General features: G+C 41.8%; 1 protein-coding gene across 3 annotated transcripts; it reads left to right on the forward strand.

Moving 5' to 3' along the window:
- Nucleotides 1-1,533: 1,533 nt before the first annotated feature.
- On the forward strand, nt 1,534-21,924 carry LOC129109655 (glucocorticoid-induced transcript 1 protein). Of its 3 annotated transcripts, none has more exons than XM_054621767.1 (9): nt 1,534-1,647; nt 1,785-2,120; nt 6,737-6,885; nt 12,764-12,853; nt 15,211-15,336; nt 16,274-16,411; nt 18,211-18,400; nt 19,145-19,265; nt 19,563-21,924. In XM_054621767.1, the coding sequence occupies exons 2-9, from the start codon at nt 1,841-1,843 to the stop codon at nt 19,924-19,926; spliced, it is 1,458 nt and encodes a 485-aa protein (XP_054477742.1). In that variant the 5' UTR covers nt 1,534-1,647; nt 1,785-1,840; the 3' UTR covers nt 19,927-21,924. The 3 variants fall into 3 exon arrangements, with proteins under 3 accessions (XP_054477742.1, XP_054477743.1, XP_054477745.1); XM_054621768.1 differs by having other exon boundaries at nt 15,214-15,336; XM_054621770.1 differs by having other exon boundaries at nt 6,740-6,885.
- Nucleotides 21,925-22,015: the final 91 nt, after the last annotated feature.

A 22,015-nucleotide genomic window follows, 5' to 3' on the forward strand; every position in this document is an offset into this window, starting at 1 on the left:
CCACTATCATTATTAGTCACATTACTATTATTATTGCCTGTACTACTACGCTTATTGACTTGCTTGTACCCTGGAGTCTTTGTGCTTTCTCGCTTTGCAGGCTTCTATAAATCGTGGCTGTACCTGGACCGTGGTCGTGCATCCTGCTACGGCCCTGCTGACACCGACTGCTACCACCATTATTATTACTAGTCACATTACTATTACTATTACCTGTACCATTACGCATTTTAGCTTTACTTCCACCCTGAAGCCCTTTTTGCGTTCTCGCTCTGCAGGTTTCCATGAATCGTTGTGGTACCTGGACCGTAGTCGTGCCTCCTGCTGTGAGCCGACTGACACCCACTGCTACTTCCATTATTATTATTAATCACATTACTATCCCTATTTTCATAATTATAATTCTACTATAATAATTGCTGCTGTTATTATAAGTAGTCTTATTATATGAATCATTTATGTCATATACATTGAATGTGTTGTATCTCTGTTATGCTGTTCATTCTGTACACATGACATCTATTGCATTACATTGCAGTCATTTAGCAGACGCTTTTATCCAAAGCGACTTACAATCAGTAGTATATTACATATCATTCACCCATTCACACACTGATGACAGGCTACCATGCAAGGTGCCACCATCAGACTCTAACTAACATTCATGCAACATCCAGTCCACACCGATGGCAAGCCTTCAGGAGCAACTTGGGGTTAAGTGTCTTGCCCAAGGACACATCGACTGCCGAAGCCGGGTATCAAACCACCGACCCTCTGATTGGAGAACTACCTTACTCTCCACTACGCCACAGCCGCCCCGGATTGCATTCTGTCCATCCTGGGAGAAGGATCCCTCCTCTGTCGTTCTCCCAGAGGTTTCTTCCTTTTTCCTCCCTGTTAAAGGTTTTTTTTTTAGGGGAGTTTTTCCTGTGCCGATGTGAGGATGTCGCATGTGTACAGATTGTAAAGCCCTCTGAGGCAAATTTGTATTGTGATTCTGGGTTATACAAAATAAACTGAATTGAATTGAATAAATGCAACAAACTAATATGAATACAATAAGTGCAACAAACTAATATGAATACAATAAGTGCAACAAACTAATATGAATACAATAAGTGCAACAAACTAATATGAATACAATAAGTGCAACAAACTAATACAATAAGTGCAACAAACTAATATGAATACAATAAATGCAACAAACTAATATGAATACAATAAGTGCAACAAACTAATATGAATACAATAAGTGCAACAAACTAATATGAATACAATAAGTGCAACAAACTAATATGAATACAATACTAAGTGGAAGGCTCAGGGTAGGTGATGTTTTTACATCTTTAAGCTTTACCCACACTAATAAGACACGTCTCACCTGATTGGTTGAAAGCACTATCCCTGCACCAATCAGCGACATTACTGTACAACACCCGGCGTCCAATCAGAAGCCGAGTAGGGAGAACCGTGGCCCCGCCCCCTCAAGGCATCAACCAGTCGTCTGGCCGAAAACACTGTCATTTAGTCGGAGTGGACATGATGGGGAGGACGCAGCAAAACACGACTTAAAAGTATCAAAAACTACTTTTAAAGTGACCTATGTGATGGTTGAAGCTTCCCCCGGCATGCATTAGTGTCTCACAGGTAAGTCAGGACTAAAATAATGCTTGTTTTTCATCCCTATGAGCACATTTTTGACATTTTTTTTTTTTTAAAGAAGGAAGTTTATCTTACCCTTCTTCCTGCAACCCCTCCTCCTCCTCCTCCTCTTCCTCCTGCAGGGAACCAGCAACTTCTGCAGTCTTTTTCTCACTCATTTGAAGCCAGTCTGTGGAGGATGTCAGCCCCGAGCAACTCTCTGCAGCAGCCCAGGGTGAGACGCAGCAATGCGGGCTCCCCCTGCAGCTCCAGCAGCTGTCGGCTGCAGCCCATCCGTGCCACCGTGCCCTTCCAGCTCCTGTACGGTGGAGGTGGAGGAGGTGGTGGAGGTGGTGGAGGAGCCACGACCAGCAGCAGAGGATCCAGCCCCCCCTCCAGCCCGTCACTCAATGCAAAGCAAAGACTGTCCCCTGAGAATAAGGACTCCTCCTGTCCTCCAGACTCTCCAGTGTCCAGAGGTAAAACAAGAAATGCAAACTGATCACTTTGTCATGCAGTTTTATTATTATTTTACTATTTCAATGTTTATACATTGCTTTTATAAGTGCCTTCAAACTTTACCCTTAAAAAGAGGACACCATGATTGCCTCCAAACCGACCAGTCAGTACTTTACATGTTACATTACAGTCATTTAGCAGATGCTTTTATCCAATAAGTGTGTTCAACATAGAGAACTACTAGTCACCAGAAGTCATAAGTGCATCTCCTTTCTTAAACAAGCTTATAAGAGCATAAACCAGAGCAAAAGTATAGAAACAAACTAATATGAATACAATAAGTGCAACAAACTAATACGAATACAATAAGTGCAACAAACTAATATGAATACAATAAGTGCAACAAATCGACCAGTCATCCCTCTAAAAGGATCCCAACATGGATTCAACTTTTCGTATACCTTTTTATAATTAAGTGACAGGTACATAAGAGTAGTAGTGACTTTTTATAGACCAGTGGAATCACTTTTCTTTCCATGAGAGAGAGAGAGAGAGAGAGGGGGGAAATGTTTTTTTGCACTTGTCCACACTGGGCTAAATAACTTATCTTGGGTCAAATATTACAGTTAAGGTGGTCACCTTTAAGTCTTTGCAGAAGGTTGAGGCATGAACTGTTTACCCTACCATCCACTTGCACAATTAGGCACTCATAAAAAGAATAGAGTGCACTATTGGCTCTCTTATTTCCTATGGACTTTTGACAGGAGAGAGGGGGAGGAGAGAGTTGGCAGAAAGACATGCTTTCAGTTGTAAAAAAAAAAAAAAAAAAAAATGGGCCACGTCAGTCCCAATAGACAAGAGCTGAGCGAATAGTCAGGTGTTGCTTATTCTGACCTCACTCCATACATACAGCATGGAGAGTCTCATGGCACATTAGGAACATATGCTGAGCTCCACCACGTTGCCTTGCACATGGATAACACAGGCTAGTGCTGTGTTGCTTCCTGTCATGCTCAGCTGCTCCTTGGAAGCGATAAGAATGGAAAAAAACCAAAGGAGGACACGAGAGTCCAGGCAGCCCTAAATCTGCATTTTCAACAGTTCTTCACTAAATCTTGTTTATGTGACAGCCTTTCCTGCCAAGTATCGCCACTGTGGCTGGTTTTACAGACCGGTAGACGTTTTTTTTTTTTTTCTGGGCCAGAAGGGCATTTTTATGTTTATCTGTAAATCCCATGTTTTTACATCAACAACATACAAAAATAACCACAACATCTAAGCACAATGTAATATGGAAGTGTCTGAATACAGCTTGCTTTTCCAGTATGTGCATACAACAAGAAACTCCTTCTGTTGACCTGAGTGGGTGTTTGTGACTCTGCATCAGGTCCCATGAAAAACACCAGGTATTCTCAGTGTTCTGCACTTAATGAGATTGGGTCACATATTGCAACACGCAGCTCAGCAACAACAACGCTACAGCTGGATCAATGCTACCTTCATTAGTCCCCTTTTAATAGCTTCTCTCTCTTATACTTTTTAACCAAAATGGCAGCCCTCTTTTTTTTTTTTTTTTTTCCAGTGCTGGATTTTAGTTATTGTGGAGTCGTGAGTGGACTTTAATGTTTGTGACCTGCTTCACATTCCTCAGTCCTTTTTGAATGAGATGACCTCCAACCTTGTCCGGTGAACCATGCAAGGCAGGAAACGAAGTCTCTTCCATTGCCAGGAACGACAAAATTTCATCCGTGTTTGGCTAGCGCTTGGTGTTGATTTCCCACCCCAGTGGCATGCCACGCATACCTCGGTTCTCTGTAAGAGACGACCTCTAACCCGGGCCAGAGTCCCATGTTAGTGGTGACGATGGAGACTCCACCCTCCTCCGATTGCTGTGACCTCACAGACCAAACACGCAGGAGAGGCATCAGATGATGACTATGATCATATCTATGTGCGGTTGGTGCTCGCAAAAAGAAAAATGCAAACATGATTTAGTCATCTTCGTCACTGAGGCTCTACTTGATTGTGATTGAAGCAGGAGGCTTTGCACATTGTAATTTATCATTCATTGTAGTACTTTGAACCCACTTGCCGTTTAGGTCTGGAATTCAGTCCAAAGTGCTTCGCAGTACCGTGAGTGTTAGTGCCAGACAATGTCACACTGGTAATGGACTGCACTGGTGTTTACATCATAGCACGGTGATGAAAGACAGCGTGAAGAGAATTTATATTCAACATCATGACCTTTTAGGTTCACCCGCAGCATGACATCATTCACTTACCACTCTGTCCCAACAATGATAGTCCTGCTCTCTGTCAAAGTGCCAGCTGTGCTGAAACAGCCCTGCTTCATTGTCACCCATTCAAACTGCAGAGTAGGACCAAATGTGAAAATGAGATTGTTGTTTAAATCACTCATCTCTGGTGGAACTGTGCTGTGTTTTCATGTAGTTGTGTCTGCCTGCACAGAACTGACTGTGTGGCATCTGGTTTAACCTTAACTTTGATGTCAAGTTTGCTCGTTCTTCTGAGATACGAAAGCTGGGATCGTTAGCACTGTTTAGCTTAGCCTCCTCGTTCATTGAGACGCACTGAAACTAGTCCAAGCCATCTTATTGTGGGAGACAGTCATTGACTGGTTCTAATTATGTTGAATATGCTGATCGGCCATTTCCTGACCAGATGACGAACAGATGCTGAAAGTCCTAACTTTTAACATATCATGGCCAATATTAATATCATCACTCGTATTGTATGAAAGGCTGGCACTGGTCTTATTAATGCTTGCAATTTACACACTTTTTTTTAACTCGAGCAACTCGTGTAAAACAATACTAAAACATGAACCACAGGATGGCCTTGTGGTTTATATGATGTAGTACATTAGGCACATCATACCACTTGTATCAGTAGTATGGTAATACAGTGAATTATATAACAAATAATGCTTCATTTTTGGGGAAATTATAGGAAGTTATTTCAGTACTATCAGTATCATAGGACTTTGTCTCCATATTAGATATTGTCCTAGCACCCCTTATTCGCAATGACAAAGTTTGCACAGTCTTGAGAGTTGGCAATTCATTATTCACACTGTAGTTGTATTAAATATGTCCAAGCAGGTTTAGCTTTAGCACAAACTAAATTTCCATTCTGAGTTAATTGAGAAGTTCTTGGATACCGAGAGTGATTTAGTTCTGCCATCACAAGAGGAAGCTAAATTGGTTGCGATTTTCCTTTCAAACCAGTGTCGTGCAGCCTTTTGAAAACCTACAGGAAACCATTTTGCTCTGGTTTTCTGATCTGAACCACGTGTTTGTTTTCACATTTACCTCTGCTCTACAGTTAATACACCACCCATTTATACCCCCTGGAAATGCAGAGACTTATTTTAACAGCTTGCCCCAGTGAAGGAGAGTTCTTATTAACCACAAAATATTCCTTTTTAATATCACATACAACATTCACTTATCCCTTAAAACAGCAGATGGACCGCTTTGATGTCTTGGCTTCTTTCACACTGTTTCTTTTTTCTCATCAGGAGATTATTCTAGTCTGGCAAGTGGGGAGATGATGGAAAATAACCACAATCCCGGTTCTGAGAGCACTGGCTTGGCCTATATCAATATTGATGGAAATTTAGCCTGCTTCCTTTGTCTACAATGCTTCGGGGAATTTTACTGTAGCCCAGTAAGCTTACTTAGGCAATACCTTTGGGTGGGTAGGCCTGTGTATTCTATGAACAAAGAACAACAATGAATGGCTATGTAGCTCTGTGAAGAGAGGGGTGCCTCATGTAGATAGTTTAGTCTGTGTGAGTGTTGGTTTGTGTGTTCAAGTTCGATAGGCCTCTGCATAAACCAACTCAGACAAGGAGTAGAGTAAATGTTTCCTGATCATCATGCTATTCCTTTATTCTGTGGTCTTGATACGGAAATGAAGGGAGCTTTCATTTGCTTTTCGTAATGACACAAAGCCCAATTTAGGCTAATGCATTTAATCCAACACATTGGCAGTCTCATGCTATTCTCAAGCTAATGTCTTAGTGTTTTAGCATGTTTTGTTTTTCTCTTTCTACTCTACTGCGTGTCACTGCAGGAATGTTGAGTGGATGCAGGCAGTATTGATGTGCATTGTGGTGCGGTTGTTTATGAGTTCTTATGTGGGTGGTGTGTGCTTAACTGTTCTGGCTCACAGCAGACTGCTCTCATAACATCAAATACTCCTGCTCAGCCATTTACATTTGCTTCAGGCCTCGGTTCTCAAGCCTGTTTGTTTGCCCTGCACTAATACTTATGAGATTAGAAAAAAAAAACTGTCCACACTTTGAGAACAAGAAGAGATTGCAGGGCAAGGTCTCGCCTCAGTAAAACACTGTTAATTGCAGTAGAGAACAGGTGAAGGGGAAGTGTTGATTATAATGTATTGTTCTTAAAGGTGTTGTATATTTTTCAGGGACCCTAGTAACCATTCTGTGACACTGTGTTATTGACGCAATCGGTTAAGTTGGCACATTGAATTCAAAGACGACTCAGAGTTTTGAAATATTGCTGACTTGGTGCTGACGCGAGCATGCGTGTGTGTAAGTGTACACGCCTCTTCCTTATTTCTTTGTTTATTCATTCCCTATTTACAGCAGAAAGGTCCAAGCTACAGGTACGGAGCTCCAGTGCCATCCGGCGGACATCTTCCCTGGACGCCATCACGGGGCCTTACCTCACCGGCCAGTGGCCTCGGGACTCCCATGGACCCTACCCTTCCTGTATGAAAGACAAAGCCACACAGGTACATACCATTCAGAAAAAATACCACCATTTTTGGCTGTAGGCCTGAATCGGGGATGGGCTATGTCATATTATTTATGACAGGGTTTGTGGTTTTATGACACCTTTTTATCAAAGGTGATGTGCAGCCATTGGCATTAGCGACCAAACCGTGGGATTTCCGATTCGTCACGTGATGCTAGTAGGCCCAAAAATACTTTTTCTGTAGACTTACATTTGGAAAGAGGTGACATTGTTCATTTGGTTCGGGGTAATTCATCAGTGAAGCACGTTGCAACGTCAAGGGAAATAATCAAAGCATGGGAAAAGTAAGAGTCAAATGGATTAATCAGTCATATTCAGGAAAGGGATGTTTTGAGAAGACGCTCATTCATTTCTCCCAGAAAATGACGGTAGACAGTACTTCCCAAAATTGTTGGTTTCCATCGTAGTAGCTAGGGCAGAAGACAAATTTACTAGCCGTGGCCAAATATTTTGTTATGGTAATGTGGTGGCTGGTGGCTGGTGGCGGAGTCTGGTGCCAATACAGCTTAATAGAGACTTTGCTATAAATAATTCCCTCTCAGCCCTACATTTAATACATTATAACACTTCACAAGACCTGTGCATGGATTTTTGTATTGAGCCTTAGCACAATATTCCTGGACAGCAGCCCACACATCATCACCCACTAATCTTGCCATGTGACTGATGGCTGAATGCAGTTTTTCTCTTAGAGCTCAATTTTTTTCGGGGGGTTGTTGGTTCGGGGTTGGTTTGTGTTCTGAAAGAATATCAACTGAGCGTGATCATGACAGGCGCTGCTCCCTCTTTGCTGACAGAAGCCTTTCATCTGTCTGAATGAAGACCGCCAAGCCTAATTTACATGGGCTTCGTACCTTTAACCCCTCATTTGTCTCGCATTTCTTTGTGTGTAGGCTGAGGAAGTGGTGGGAGGGCCCACAAGATCAGTTGAAGTGGCTGTATGCAGAGTAAATACCTCTTATTACAGGGTTCCTTCTATACTTGTCCGGGAAAGACTGGACAAGTATGGAAAATCTATTTGATAATTAGCAGGTCTTGAAAAATGTGATTGCAGAAAAGAAACCCTGTCAGGGCATAAATACACAGTAATCTTGTGAACCTACTGTTTTTTTGGCACATTGGGATATTTGTCTCTGCTATAAAGTGACATGGCCTCGACCGTTTTTCCCAGCTATTATCAGCATAGATCTGATTGAAGGCTGACCAAAATGAAAAATCCAGTTTAAAGAGATTTATGTCCTTTCGAAGCTGTGGAAATTTTCCTAATAATGTGGGAGAGAGTGTGACACGCGTAAAAAAAATCCTTGAAAGATTAAATGCACAAACTCCCCCAAGGATAGCCAGAGACCACTTCCTGTTTAAAAAAAAATAAAAAAAAATATCCATGCCTGGGCCCAGCTCTTTCTATAAGACAACAACAGCAGAGAGCAGCAGACAAAAGGTCCCCGGTCCTCTTTTGTTGTGCATTACACAAGTTCAAGACAGCCTCTCCTTTGAGCTGTTATGTAGCCTTGCCTGGAGGTGAAGCTGTTTGCACCTGTCCCCCAGGCTGTGGCTGAGTCGAGGAGAAATCCCACTGCTTACCACCTGGCCCTCGTGGCTGCACGGCCCGCCTGCCTTTTGTGTGGGAGTCGAGGAGCAGAGGGCCCATACATATGCTAATCACTGTTCCGGGATAGGTCTGCGAGTCCTAGGCCCTGTGGTTACAGAACACAGAGCATGTCTGTATGAAGATTAGGACCCTCGCACACCAGGCCGGCTTTAAAGAACTAGAACCGACAAAGGCAGACTGATCAAACAGTTTGCGCCGCTTCACGCCTTCTGTTAAAAGTTGCACTCGTATACAACGCAAAGAATACAGCCGATGGCCGGCCGACCACTGACGTGCATGTACGTTCTGTGCCTGCGTGAGAGGAAATAACTAATCGGCAGTCTCCATTTGTAATCTTAAAAACATAACGGAAAGACAAGCAAACAAGCCTGATGTTTCTCAAGCTACTTGCTAAAAATACATGCTCGTAGCTAAAGCTTGTTAGGAGAGACTAAACACACATCCAGCCAACGTTATAGATCAAACAAAGCGTTCTGCAGTTACTCAGCGTCATAGATTAATATCTTGTTGTAAAATGTGCGGTGTAATTTGTAACATCGGTGTCGTGGTTAGTTTATTAAACTGTGGGAAACGTTCCTCACCTTGGCATACCTATGTAATTCTAGAACTGGAATATGAAATGAGAATATGTCTGAAACATTTGGAACTAACTCTGTAAACTTTGCCAATATATGCCGATTAAAAACAACGCGTCTTTTAAGATGGACACACACAATTAATCGTACGTGGGTGTTGTATAACGTGCTATCTGCTATCACTCTGCCTCTTTTTTGCTTCATACAAGCGTAATATAAACGGATGTGTGTGTTGTTGATTATCAGCTTATGTGAATACAAATGAATGAAGCAAAAAAAAAGAGATATGCTTTTAGAGATATTTATCTATTTTCTGCGAGTTCAACACATGCACAGACGACAGATGCACAATGCCAAATCAGACCTCCTCATCTCCTAACCCCATCAAATGATGATAACAGTGGCCCTCCGCTCGCACGTCTTGACATGCAATCTAAACAACCCGGCACAAGTTCCACTCAAACTCTATTGAAGCACAGCCATTATTTCCTGCTTTGGAACAGAGCTGGATTCTTGAGGATGTAGCCTGCATGTAACCCTTCGGGCGGGAATCATAATGGGAAGCGAGCTGCAGGCTACGGTAACAGAGTTTTATCTGACATTATCACACAAGTCTACAGAGCACACACAATCGAGGCCGGAAGCTCGTCAGCTAACATGATAAAAAGACCTCTGAGGTAAATAAAGGTGGGTTCTCTCGTTAAAGGACTCTTTGTTTGGAGGGGGGGGTGACAGTGGCAATCAAGAAAGGAAGCTGGCTGTTTTTTTTAACCGTCTTTTTTACTATGTATACCTTGGGGGGGAATTAGGATCAAACTGAGATATCCACCATAAACAATAAAGTGATCTACCTTGACACCTGTGACCTGTTGACATCTCTAACACTATGAGCTTTCCTGAGATTTAAAACCAAAGATTTGATTAATGTAGAAAGTCCCTTTTTTTTGGTGTCTGAGTGTTTCAATATGGATTTATAAACCCGCAAGCTGATATTTGTTTAAATGTTTGCTAAAAAGCAAACAACTAGTGTACAAGCTGCAGGCTTAATTCTCACTGTGGTGATCCTCACATGAACTGTTGGACCTTTGTTCGTGTGTACTGAAAGACTCAACTGTAAGCACACATACATTGCCGCACATCCAATTAAAAAGGATTCATTTGATTTAAGCTTAATGAGAATGAAGCCACACTTTGAGATAAAGAACAATACCACTTGTGAATAACTGAATTGAATGGTATTGAATGAAAATATGACTAATAACACTTCTTTTGCTGGTCAGAGTGACCATGAAGCCCTACCACGATCCCTTCCATATTTGTCTTGATTTTAAAAATGATTGTGCTTTTTCCGTTTTAACCAGTATTGCGCAGCCCTGTGAAAGCCTACGCATATTACTCACTGCCAAATGAGTAACACGTAGCAAGCTGCAGTCCCTATTTGACGTCAGAGAACATCTGTGAGAACTTAGAACAGCTAGATCCACAGCTCCATGAAGCCCGTCTGCCCTTTAACAGCAATCTGCATTCTGTATGAACAGATTAAGCTGCAGCATCGAGTCCCTCAATGTCTGGCAGAGGCATCAAACGGCACCAGCCATTCTGTAGGCCATGCACAAAATGTTAATGCTAAAGGCTAGCTACACATCTGCCATCCAGCGTGGCCAAGCACAGTGGTCCCTTTTTATGAGAGCACACAAGCACCCATTTAATTCGCTGTCCTTTTTTTTTTTTTTTTTTTTTTTTTCGGGGAAACCAGCGCCAGCAATCCAGTGCAAACGGCTTCACGGGTGTTCCTCATTATTCACAGTGTGATATTCCATATCATAGGGCAAGGCTTGTGCGTTAGCCGGAGAGACATAGAGGTTTTCCTGTTTTGTGCGGGGTCAGACATAAGGCAGTGTGGAGACACTGACATTTAAGATGTTTCGCACCACTGTGCTGACGATAAAACGTCAGATGTTTGAGGATTTGTTTGAGCACCAGAGGCACTGTTGATATGCATAATCAGGGGGGGAGTGTGTGGTTTCAGACGGCCCTATGAAGCATCCTCAGTCTGTTTCTGGTTTTGCATATATTTACATAACTTAACCGTTTCCTTGTTGATGCAGTAGAGGTCTAAAAGACATCTTCAGTGAGACAGAACCGCCTCTATGTGCTCTGCGAGGGGATGTTTTGTATATCAGATGTTTTCTTTTTGGTGTACTAACGACACAAAATTTCTCTGTGGACTCGTTGACCTGGTATAAGCCGAGCGTATTCTGCCAAATCCCAGTGGTGTATTAAGGCTGGACAGCTCTACTTATTTGTAGACTAACTAATGGTGAAAGGATGGAAACTCCAAGGTGGGAAACTAGCACCAGCTGCTAGTTAGGTCCTTGGTTATGTCACCTGTGAGTGACTGACGAGTCAGACAATTAAACATTAATTGGGAGCCCTGTCATTATTTTCTCATACTATGTTTTTATCAAACTCGTCTGTTTAGCACGTAGACCAAAAATATAAATATATATTTCCTTCCACAGACGTATTTATTTTAACCTGGCTTACTAATGGAAGCAATCAAACATGCTATGACTTTTTGTTTTTCCTGTTGAAAGTAGTTCTTTCCTCAGGGATGGTATCTTGTGACTGTTTCCCCTCATTTTCATTGATTCCAGATTTCCAGTCTTATTTTCAAGCACACGGCTCTCATTACTGCTTTCACCCACCTCTTTCTCAAGTGCTTATCCAAACATTTTTACTTTTAAGGTATTTAGTTGATGCTCACAATCTTGAGAGACTTCACAATGAGTCGACACATCAGCTATTCAGTTAGGATTTTAGGAGAGGTCTTTATATAATCTTTTAGTTTTCTACTTCTCCGGCACAATCTTTTATTCACTTTAAATGCATGTATATCTTGAGTTTATGTCTTTTTTAAATGTGACTGTACATACAGTACCAGTCAAAAGTTTGGACACACCTTCTCATTCAATGGTTTTTCTTTATTTAAAAAAAAAAAAAAGAAATTCTACATTGTAGATTAATATTGAAGACATCCAAACTATGAAAGGAACACATATGGAATTATGTGGTAAACAAACAAATTATGTGGTAAACAAACAAATTATGTGGTAAACAAACAAATGCTCAACAAACCAGAATATGTTTTATATTTTACAATATGTGTGTCCAAACTTTTGACTGGTACTGTAAATAATTTGGAATCAAAGGAATGAACAAAAGAAAATACAAAAACAAATCAGGGCATTTCATTTGACAAATGACTTCTGATGGCATATATTCAACAACAGTCAACAAAGTCTACATCTGTGACCTTTCAGTTATCTGATCTCTGTGAACGTTAGGTCGACCCGCCACGTAAACAAATCTCAGAAACTGCAGGTTGGTTAATCCTGGGCTTTGAGGGATACGTTACGAGTTCTGTTTAGACATACTTGCATCCACACACAATGTAAACTTGTGTTTATGCTTTTGTGCAGAAGTACATCACACTTATCTTTGTGTGCTGATACAACACAGGACATGCTATTTGGTGGCCCCAGTGTCACACAGTACATTTAGAGCGTGTACCCATATAGCATGAGCTGTGTCTGTGTTTGTGTGTTTTAGAGGAAACTACATAGAGTTGTATAATCATGTGTCCGCATGTTTCATTGCCGTTTCAGACTCCAGGTCTCTGGATTGATGAGGGAGCAGAACAGGGGAGTCCTCACCAGCGGTCAGCCTCCTGGGGCAGCGCAGACCACCTCAAAGAGGTAGATTCACCTGTCCTAACCTTACTTCACCCAAGTCACAGCTGCTGCTGACAGCAAACGGCACAGATGGTGGATTAACAGAGTGAAGTAGTGTTCGGCATTCTGTATGGGTCTGAGCTTGGCCAGGACTTGTTTAAAAAAAACACACACACACACACACACACACACACACACACACACACACACACACACACACACACACACAGCCAGTTCAAAGAGCATGTTTTTGTCATTTGTGAGATTCATTCCATTCATTCAAAATGTGTTTTATTTGTCAGGGTCTGAGGTCAGCCTAAATATTATGCTCCTTAAGGTCGGTTTCCACTCCTGTCTATCTGCTGGTCTCGGTGGCCCACCAGCCCACCACATGGAGCTATTAGGTCTCCAACTCTCCAGACCACACAGTCTAAATTTAACCTCCCTCTCCCCTCTGTTTCCCACTCAACTGCAGCCTCGCATCTCATTATGGGCTGTTGTTTTTGAGAGGCAGGAGCACCTCTCAAGGGTGATACGGCCGTATTGTTCCCTCTTAAGCTCGCACAGAGTGAATTTATTCAGGTTAACTCATGTTACTTAAAAGCCTCACACAATAGACATTCATGTTTTCCTGTTGCCAGCACAAGATCTGATATCTGTCAGTCCTCAATGGTTTGTTCCAAAATGTAAAATGAGTATTGACCAGAAAAAATGTATATAATTCAGTCTTTTTTTAACAAACTCACAAGTACACTTTCAAGAATCTACTAGAACATTCTATTTTATGACCAAAATGAGTTCAACTTCATAAAACACAGGTATGGTAGGTCAATACAGCAATGTGTTTTGAATGGAGCAGGCTTCAAAATAACTTTGTTGACCGTGTGTCACCTGACAAGGCCAAGGTTACTAAGAATTACATTTTACTCGTATTACTATTAAATTGTTGAGGCAAGAAATTTAAGTGTACATGCTTTTATTGTGAAACTATTTGCACGTGGTCTGTCCAAATAGTTATAAATGGGAGACAGGAAGAGTCCCATTTTATTAGATACAGCCACAAGAGATGCACCAAACTTATTTCCTTGCTATGGACCCACAGCGTGTGATCGTAAGAATCAGATTTCATAACTCACATCCACGTGTGAACGCAGTCATATACTTAATCTAGGCCCACAAGAATGATTAAGTGTTTAACTTCCTGCAGACAACCCCAGGGCTTTGGCCCGAACAATCAATAGCACAGCACAGCCAGGAAAACCTCTCCTTCTCAGCCTCTGAGATTAAGTCGGGATTGCCTGGACTTGTCATTATCGACTGCTGCGGTCACTCAATGAATGTAGGGAACTGTACTCAAGCTCTCTAACCTCTGATTACATGTGTGGGAGGACATCTACGAGGAGAGCAAGTCTCTTTGTTGACTGTGTTGCCAGGATTACAAGATCAGCATTGAAGACCACACCTTTGTCTGCATAGTACAACTGCGTCTGCTAGGCTGACAAAGGGTATCCTGTTTTTTAGGCCGATACTGGCCCACACGCTGTAACACACATTGACCTGAACTGTGTCATCATCAGACATGCGTGGCTGATTTACCATACGCACTGTAGTAACCTGCAACAATGATAAAGTGTAGGTCGATCTTTAAGGGTGCACACAGGAGCACATGTTTTGTGAAGAAACCCTGGAGGGCAATTATTCATGTTGCACGTCTCCCATCCCATTCTTAAAAATATGAGAAAATACTCATTTGAAAAATAGCACAATATTCTTATTAGTGAAAGTTGTCAGCTGCTGCAAAAAGGAGGAACTTCTATACAAATATTCAGCAAAACTCTAAATATTTCAGATCTGTTATATTATTTCCATATAATTTCAAGGCCAAAATTTGTATCCGTGCAAGTAGAGCTGCTTGTCAATTAATTGATAAATTGATTGTTAAAAAAGTCATTGCAACTATTTTGATAATTGATTAATCGTAAGTCTCTTTTCTTGAGCAAAAATGCAACTTTTGATAGTTTTAACTTCTCAAATGTGATAATTTGCAGCTTTGACATAACACATTAAATATTTGAGGTTTAGGACTGTTGGTTGAACAAAAAACATATTTGAAGCCATCTCCTTGAGCTTTAAGAAATTGTTACAGGCATCTATCACAGTTTTATACACCATATGATTAAGCAACAAAGTATTCGGTGCATTAATATATATGAAAATAAAAGCTGGTTGCAGTCCTACATGGGAGCAAATATGCTTATCACCCTCTAGCTTATTTCATTTCACAGTTTCTAGAAGAGTTAAAATGCATGTTGACAGAAATACTGCTTTCACAACGCTCTTGCGGTCTGTCATTTGCTGAAGTGATGTGACTTTTCTTCCAGCAGATTGCTAAACTGAGACTGCAGCTGCAGCGCAGCAAACAGGTCAGCCGTCAGAACAAAGACAGGGAGCAGAGCTCACTGCAGCTGCAGCAACAGGCGCAGCATGGCACCGCATGCCAACCCCAGGTGAGTTATTCACGTCAGTGTTCATGCCATGCCACACTGAGTCACCCGGCATGCTCTTTTCAGGTGAAAACATTAACTAACTCTGACTTTGGTGATGCAAGATTTAACCCCGACAGCGGGTGTGTGATAAGGTAGCTTAGCAGCCAAGCAAAGAGCATACAAATGAAACAGATGGCGACCCAACCGTACCACAGCTGCTGAAGATAACAGAATATAAATATATATACCAGGGTTAAGCAAGGTGGCTTTCTGCATTACTCTGCTAATGGTATCAAATTATTAATCAGGGTTTTACTTTTCATTTGCTGCATTAGTTGTAAGTTTTGTAGTTATAAAGCACTACTTGTGCAGTCACTGTTTGAGGAGTAGGTGTAGAGGGGAAGTGCCGGTTTGTTTTTTGCATGTGCCTTTCAGGCTTGTGTACAGTCCATATTTTATCACAAACCGAGTTTATCATGTCCTATGTTGCACTGTGTGTGACTGAGGAGGTCTAGTTAATGAGTCCCTTCTGACCAGTTATGTCAAAAGAGGAGAGCGGCAATGCGTCCGGGCATGCCCTGTCCTCTCCTTGTTTGCAGTTCATTCATTAACAGATGCCCGGCAACAGTACACATCAACCACTGTGGGAAAATGAACATAAACAGGAATCTGCTATGCCCCATATCCTCATGTGTCAGATCACAATCATGGCTCTGTTTGTGCTCCCTGTGATATTTAATCCAACTACAGTAACACATATTTAAACTGAACGCCTCCGCCCTTTTAAATATCTCATAAAACAGGATCAGCGACAACTCCATACCGCAAACAGATCTTGGTGCCACAGAGTCTAAGACATATGCAGTGTTATGTACTTAATGCACAATTAATCTGAATTATGAGACGGTTATTTTGACGTGTACATCGTTTTTCACTCATTTTTGTCTTGTCTTTACAGTATAAGGGAACTTCATCAGCTCTGTCAACGATCCCTGTGCCAAAATCCCTCATATGCAGAGTGCCCAGCAGTGTGGAGGGCATCAGCCACGAGCTAGAAAATGTGTTTATCAGAGAGAACTGGGAGCACGGGATGCAGGTAGGGACGTGTACACACACCAGCAACAGGGGTCAAGGAGTTTGTGCTTGTTGAACTGTAAATGTGAGTTTAGTTAGTACTATATCTGATTAATTCATCCATTTACAGTTAAGTCTTATCATTTGTACCAAGTGGGTAACATTTCAGATTCAGACTGTAAATATGAGCAGTCAGGTGGAGATAAAAGGTGTTCATGTCAGCTAACTTGTAATTATGAGTAGGAATTTCTGACAGCTAAAAATGTTCATGAAAAGAACTGCATAAATGTCAACAAAGTGGCTGCAAAATGAATTAATGAAATATAATCAGTGCAGCTAATAAAAAGGAGCTACATATATGGCCTATAAAATGATCAGGTCAACGATGGGAAGTTCTACATAATGTAACACAAATAAAGAAATGTCTAATATAGTATTTATTTATGGTGTAAGTGCAGGGGTATGTGCATCAACTCTCCAGAAAAGCAGCGCTTGCATCAAATTAGCTCACTGGTTCGGTACCAGCTGGTTGCTGTACCTTAACTGCTCTCTTTAGCGTGTCCACTGTCCTGCAGCTGTCAACTGATAAAGCAGTACATGACATAAACATTGTATGTGGCATTTAACATTGTGCAACAATCAATAATACTTTCAGAATCTGTGAAATATTAGTTTACATCAGTAATGTTTGTTGATAAAAGAGTGAAACAGGCCTATATGTTCAAGTTAAAAAGGGATAGTTTTGGTGATTTGAAGTGGGTTTGTAAGAGGTATTTATCCATAGTCTGCCATTCACCGCAAAATGTATTATAGCTACCTAAAGCAAAGACCTGCCTAAAAAAAAAAAAAAAACGATACCAGTTTAATTGTACACTATATTAAGAGTATTTTTGCTATTGTCAATGATTCCTTATAGGATCTAATGCTGCTATCTGTTGAAAAAAAGAACAGTCATTTTAGGGGGTGTTACTGCTGCCGGTTAGTTTGTTTGTGTTATTGTATGACTTTGGTTGTTCAGAATACAGCAAAGTTCCCCAAATAATTTTTTGGTCCCTCACCATCAGTCAAACTTTATGTTTATATGCTATAGCCTTTTATGCTATGCTTTAAATTAATAACATACCCAAACACAGTCTTGTAAAGCCTGGTGCACCATACAGTCTGACAGTAACACACACATATTCTCGCTCACACTGAATTCAAATCACGAGGACGCCCCTAAATCCTGTCTGATGTGAGGTAGTGAACCTTGGCAGGTCTGTAAAAAGTCCCCTCTTAGAAAGTCACACACACACACACACACACACACACACACACACACACACACACACACACACACACACACACACATAGGTTTAGACACACATATAAACATACACACCACTACAGATTTACAACCTGCTGTGCACCAAGCCCTTTTCTTTGCTGCTCTCCCATTTGCATCGAATGTGCCAAAGCAGAGCGCTCCGCACATCACACTGTTCATCTTCTGTCATGTATTGCCATCTGGTGTGGTGTTTGCTTCTCCAGTTGCCCTTTTAAACAGACGGACAAACACACCAGAGGCTCTTCAGTTCTAGTCATTTTTAGATTCGGGACATTTTAGCTGATTCTCTTAACCCAGAGTGGCATCAGTTAGTTCAGCGAGTTGTACAGGAACGCTTCAACAGTTCACAATGGTTTTTCAAGGACACATCACCTGTTATCGGTGATTGAATGTAACCTTTGGAGTTATGATTCTCTCTAAACGCCACTTAGGGTCCATGCATTCTTCGTTACCGCGTCACCTCTCACCACCTCCTCTGCTCTCTGACCTCACAGTCCATGGACGTGGTGGACGGCCGCCGCGCCCCCTTCCAGCCGCATCACTACAGCAGCAGTGGGGAGACGCGTGACACGGACACACAGGCCCCTTCGAGTGGCGACTCCAGCCCGTCGCCCCGCCCCCGCAGCTCTGACCACGCCCACTCCCCTGATGGAAGCCCGTGCTCAGCAGAGGATATTGACAAAGGTGAGCCTTTTTCGTTTGACGGATGCCGCTTTAGATGCGTTTTTATACATCAAACCCTGTTTACAGGTCCTCGGGGAGTGAAGATACGTAAAAACAGTCGTATGAAGACTTAAATTGCCTCAAGTGATGTCACTTGAGGCAGCGTGGGTAAGGGCCACAGACTATATTAACAGACCTCTGTAGAGCGCTCCTCATCTCTGCTTAAGCTGCCTTAGCCGCTACTACTCTAGCATAATGCACCTGAATCTCTGACCACACAGTCATTAGTTGAGTTGCATTGTGGGTAAAGTAGGCGACAGGTTTTAAGAAGAAGGAAGAATGTGTTGAATTTAAAAAAAAAAAGACAATATCTCTGGTTGAAATATAAAGTCTGACAATGTTAAAGTACTGCAATGCAAAATCAATGAGAACTCTTTTTAAGACACAACAATGTAAGCAATGAGAAGTTTAATTGATTTTACTGCTATGCAGAGTTGACATGGACAACAATACTCACACTAAAAGCTTTTCCAGGGTATTGAACCTCAGCTGTCATTAGGGTCGGGCTATTGTTTCCATTTTCATATCGTGCTATTACGGTTACTTAAGATTGTGTGTCGGCCCGGGGGCAGCTGCATGGCTCGGCGTCTGATGGAGCGTTGAGCTAAAAGAAACATTAAATATTTAAGATAAAATGTTCACACTCTTTTGTATAAACTGCAGAAAGCTTAAACATCACTCATGATTTATTAAATTTTTTTCCAGAGAGTGTCTGCAGTTCTCCTCTCCCCAAGTTTGCCACATCTCCCAAACCCAACAACAGCTACATGTTCAAACGTGAACCTCCAGAGGGCTGTGAGAGGGTCAAAGTGTTTGAGGAGATGGTGTAAGTATACATATTACAATGCATTTGTGTTTGTTATTAGATGCACTATGTGTGAGCACTGAATGCACTGACCATTATAATAAGAAAACAATAGATACAGTTCACTGCACTATTTCATGGACTCTGAGATCCTGTTAAGAGGATAGAACAAAGCCAACAAGCTTATTTGCATTGTGGGTGGCAAGGTTGAGGGCAAAACGGCTGTGTGGGAGAAACGACATGCATTTAATAGAAAACGGTCATACAAATGGAAAATAACAAGCAAACGTATTGAGCTGGGCTTTTAATTGTCTTCAGGTCTGGCAAATCAAAAGGCTTCCCTCTCTTCTCGTGCCCCGACAAAAACAAGGTGAACTTCATTCCCAGAGGCTCCGCCTTCTGCCCCGTCAAACTCCTCTGCTCCTCCCTATTCTCCCCCATCTCTCCCTCGTCCTACTCCTCCGCCAACCCCGGTATCCACGGCAACGACGGCCCGGGGCCTCAGGTGACCCCGACTCTGCCCGCTGCACCACTAGCTACCTTTCCGGCCTCCGCTGACTGGAGCGTCGACACAAGCACAAGCACAAGCACAGGCGTAAACGCAGACAACCGCACAGACGGCCAGAGCCCCGACACGGACGCCATGAAAGACGGCTCGGCACAAGTACTGCTCACCAGCTAGTCCTCAGGTATTCACAACCAGACCGCCCACAGCTGAGTCATTACAGCGAGTCAGGTGGTATGGCTTTAAAACAACAACAACAACAACAAAAAACACACAAAAAAATAATCCTTGCACTCCGCTGATCCTAACGTTAGCCAGCAGGGAGTGGCCGAGGTCTAGAAACACAACGTAGGATAACGGTACCGGCATCCTGCTGCACAAGCTCGATAGTTTGATCATTGTTGTTCCAGACTTCAGAGCGGCCCGACCTTGGGCACCGCCTCCATTCCCCCGTCGCTAACCTAGCCTCCTCCTCTGTACCGTGACAACACCCATAGCACAAAATAGATTTGCTTCCTTTTGCAAATGAAAAGAAAAAAAGACTGCTCAAATGATCTTGTTATGTGACAACGGCAGTTTTATCGAGATGAAATACAAAAAGGAAAGATCTTTCACCAGAGAAAGCTATGAGGTATCAGAGAAACATCTACTACTCATGTTATCTAACCGGCTTGTTGGCTGTTTGTGCTAACATCTAAAGTACATATAAGCAAGCTTTTTGACAGGACGGAGTATTTAGCATATCAGGATGTTCTACAATCACAACAGCACATTGCCCAACGTTAACCACAATGTTTGCACTTGTTAAGACATGGCTCCGAATGATACAGGCCGTGGCCTATTATTTTAATCTTTAATTTGTTTATTTCAAAGCATTTGTAGCACATTGTCTTTTGTGAAACCAGCAGTCGCTTGAGTGCTCCACCCAACGAGCTTACAAGCTGAGACCTAGATCTGCTTTTCTAGTCTGATCACTATTAATAAGCTCGTTTCAGAAACGCAAACGTCAGCCGTTTTTTTTTCAGTGACCAAATAACCAATCACAAAGCACACGACACCCCCAATTGCCTTGTTTTAACGCCCCACACTACACGGAACCATAACTCAGGTCATGTGGAATGTACTTGCTTGGACTATGTTGCCTTTGCCCAGTGTTTATGACTTTCTTCTACTGAAAGACTTTCCAGTCTACTGCAGAAATGATATAAATGCTTATTTCCCTCGAGAGGGAGTTTATTACGGAGTGAATCAACCGATTGGTGTCACATCTTGTGACCTGATGACCTTTTGGGTTAACCTGTTCAGGTTAGAGTTTCAGGTGCTACGACACATTCCAGAGATCTACATAAGCTACACCCCTCCCAAATTGAGACGTTGACAGATATGTTGTTTGTTTTCCCCCTTTTTTTATTAAACGTGTACCAAAGCAAATTGCAAAACAATGTCAGGCCTGTCACGTATTTGGGACACAAGAGGAGCAACTTTTGTGCCAGAAGCAGAATGTTTATGTGCATTTTGTTTAGTTTATAACCAGTTCAGCGCCACATAAACACTGGTTCATAGTGTTTCAAACACAGGCGATAAACATTGAAACAAGCCTAAGCACTTACATGGAAGTGAGATGATAATCACTATTTTTATTTTTAGACCAATTTGTAAGTTAAAACAATCAGAACTTAAGTGTGCAAATTTTTTTTTTTTGTTTGTTTGAAGTAAAGCTACACTAACAAGTTTTGTGTAATCGGTTTTGCTCAATATACAGACCAACAGTTCCACCCCAACGTTACCTGCACAAGCTGTATGCCCAGAACATATTAAAGAAATAAAACATGACCTATCTAGACCACGTTAACGTTGAATGGGAGAGATAAACTAGTAAATGTTTCATTCCAAAACTTTGTTCTATTGAGCCACTTGCACACAGAAAATAAGACCCATATGCAACACATTCCACACAAATGAAAAACTCTCCTCGCCTTGCAGCTCTGAGTTTCATTCATACTAATTCTGATTTTTATTCACAAGCTCATTGTGCAGTGCAGTTAAGAAATGGTTGCCATGTTTGGCAATGATGATTCAGTTCTCCTGTGTATTACGCATTTTTATGTAGATCTTGTGTGTTTTTTCTTTTTCTTTTTTTCAATAAAGAAAACAAAAAAAAAATCTCTTTTTGGATTGGTATATAATCTTTTCTAAGGCCATAGACAGACACAGCGACTAACAATACCAGTATTCAGAAGCATGGCATTTATATACAAATAGGAGT

The sequence above is a fragment of the Anoplopoma fimbria genome, chromosome 20 (genome assembly GCF_027596085.1).
Source record: "Anoplopoma fimbria isolate UVic2021 breed Golden Eagle Sablefish chromosome 20, Afim_UVic_2022, whole genome shotgun sequence".
NCBI classification, from domain to species: Eukaryota; Metazoa; Chordata; class Actinopteri; order Perciformes; family Anoplopomatidae; genus Anoplopoma; species Anoplopoma fimbria.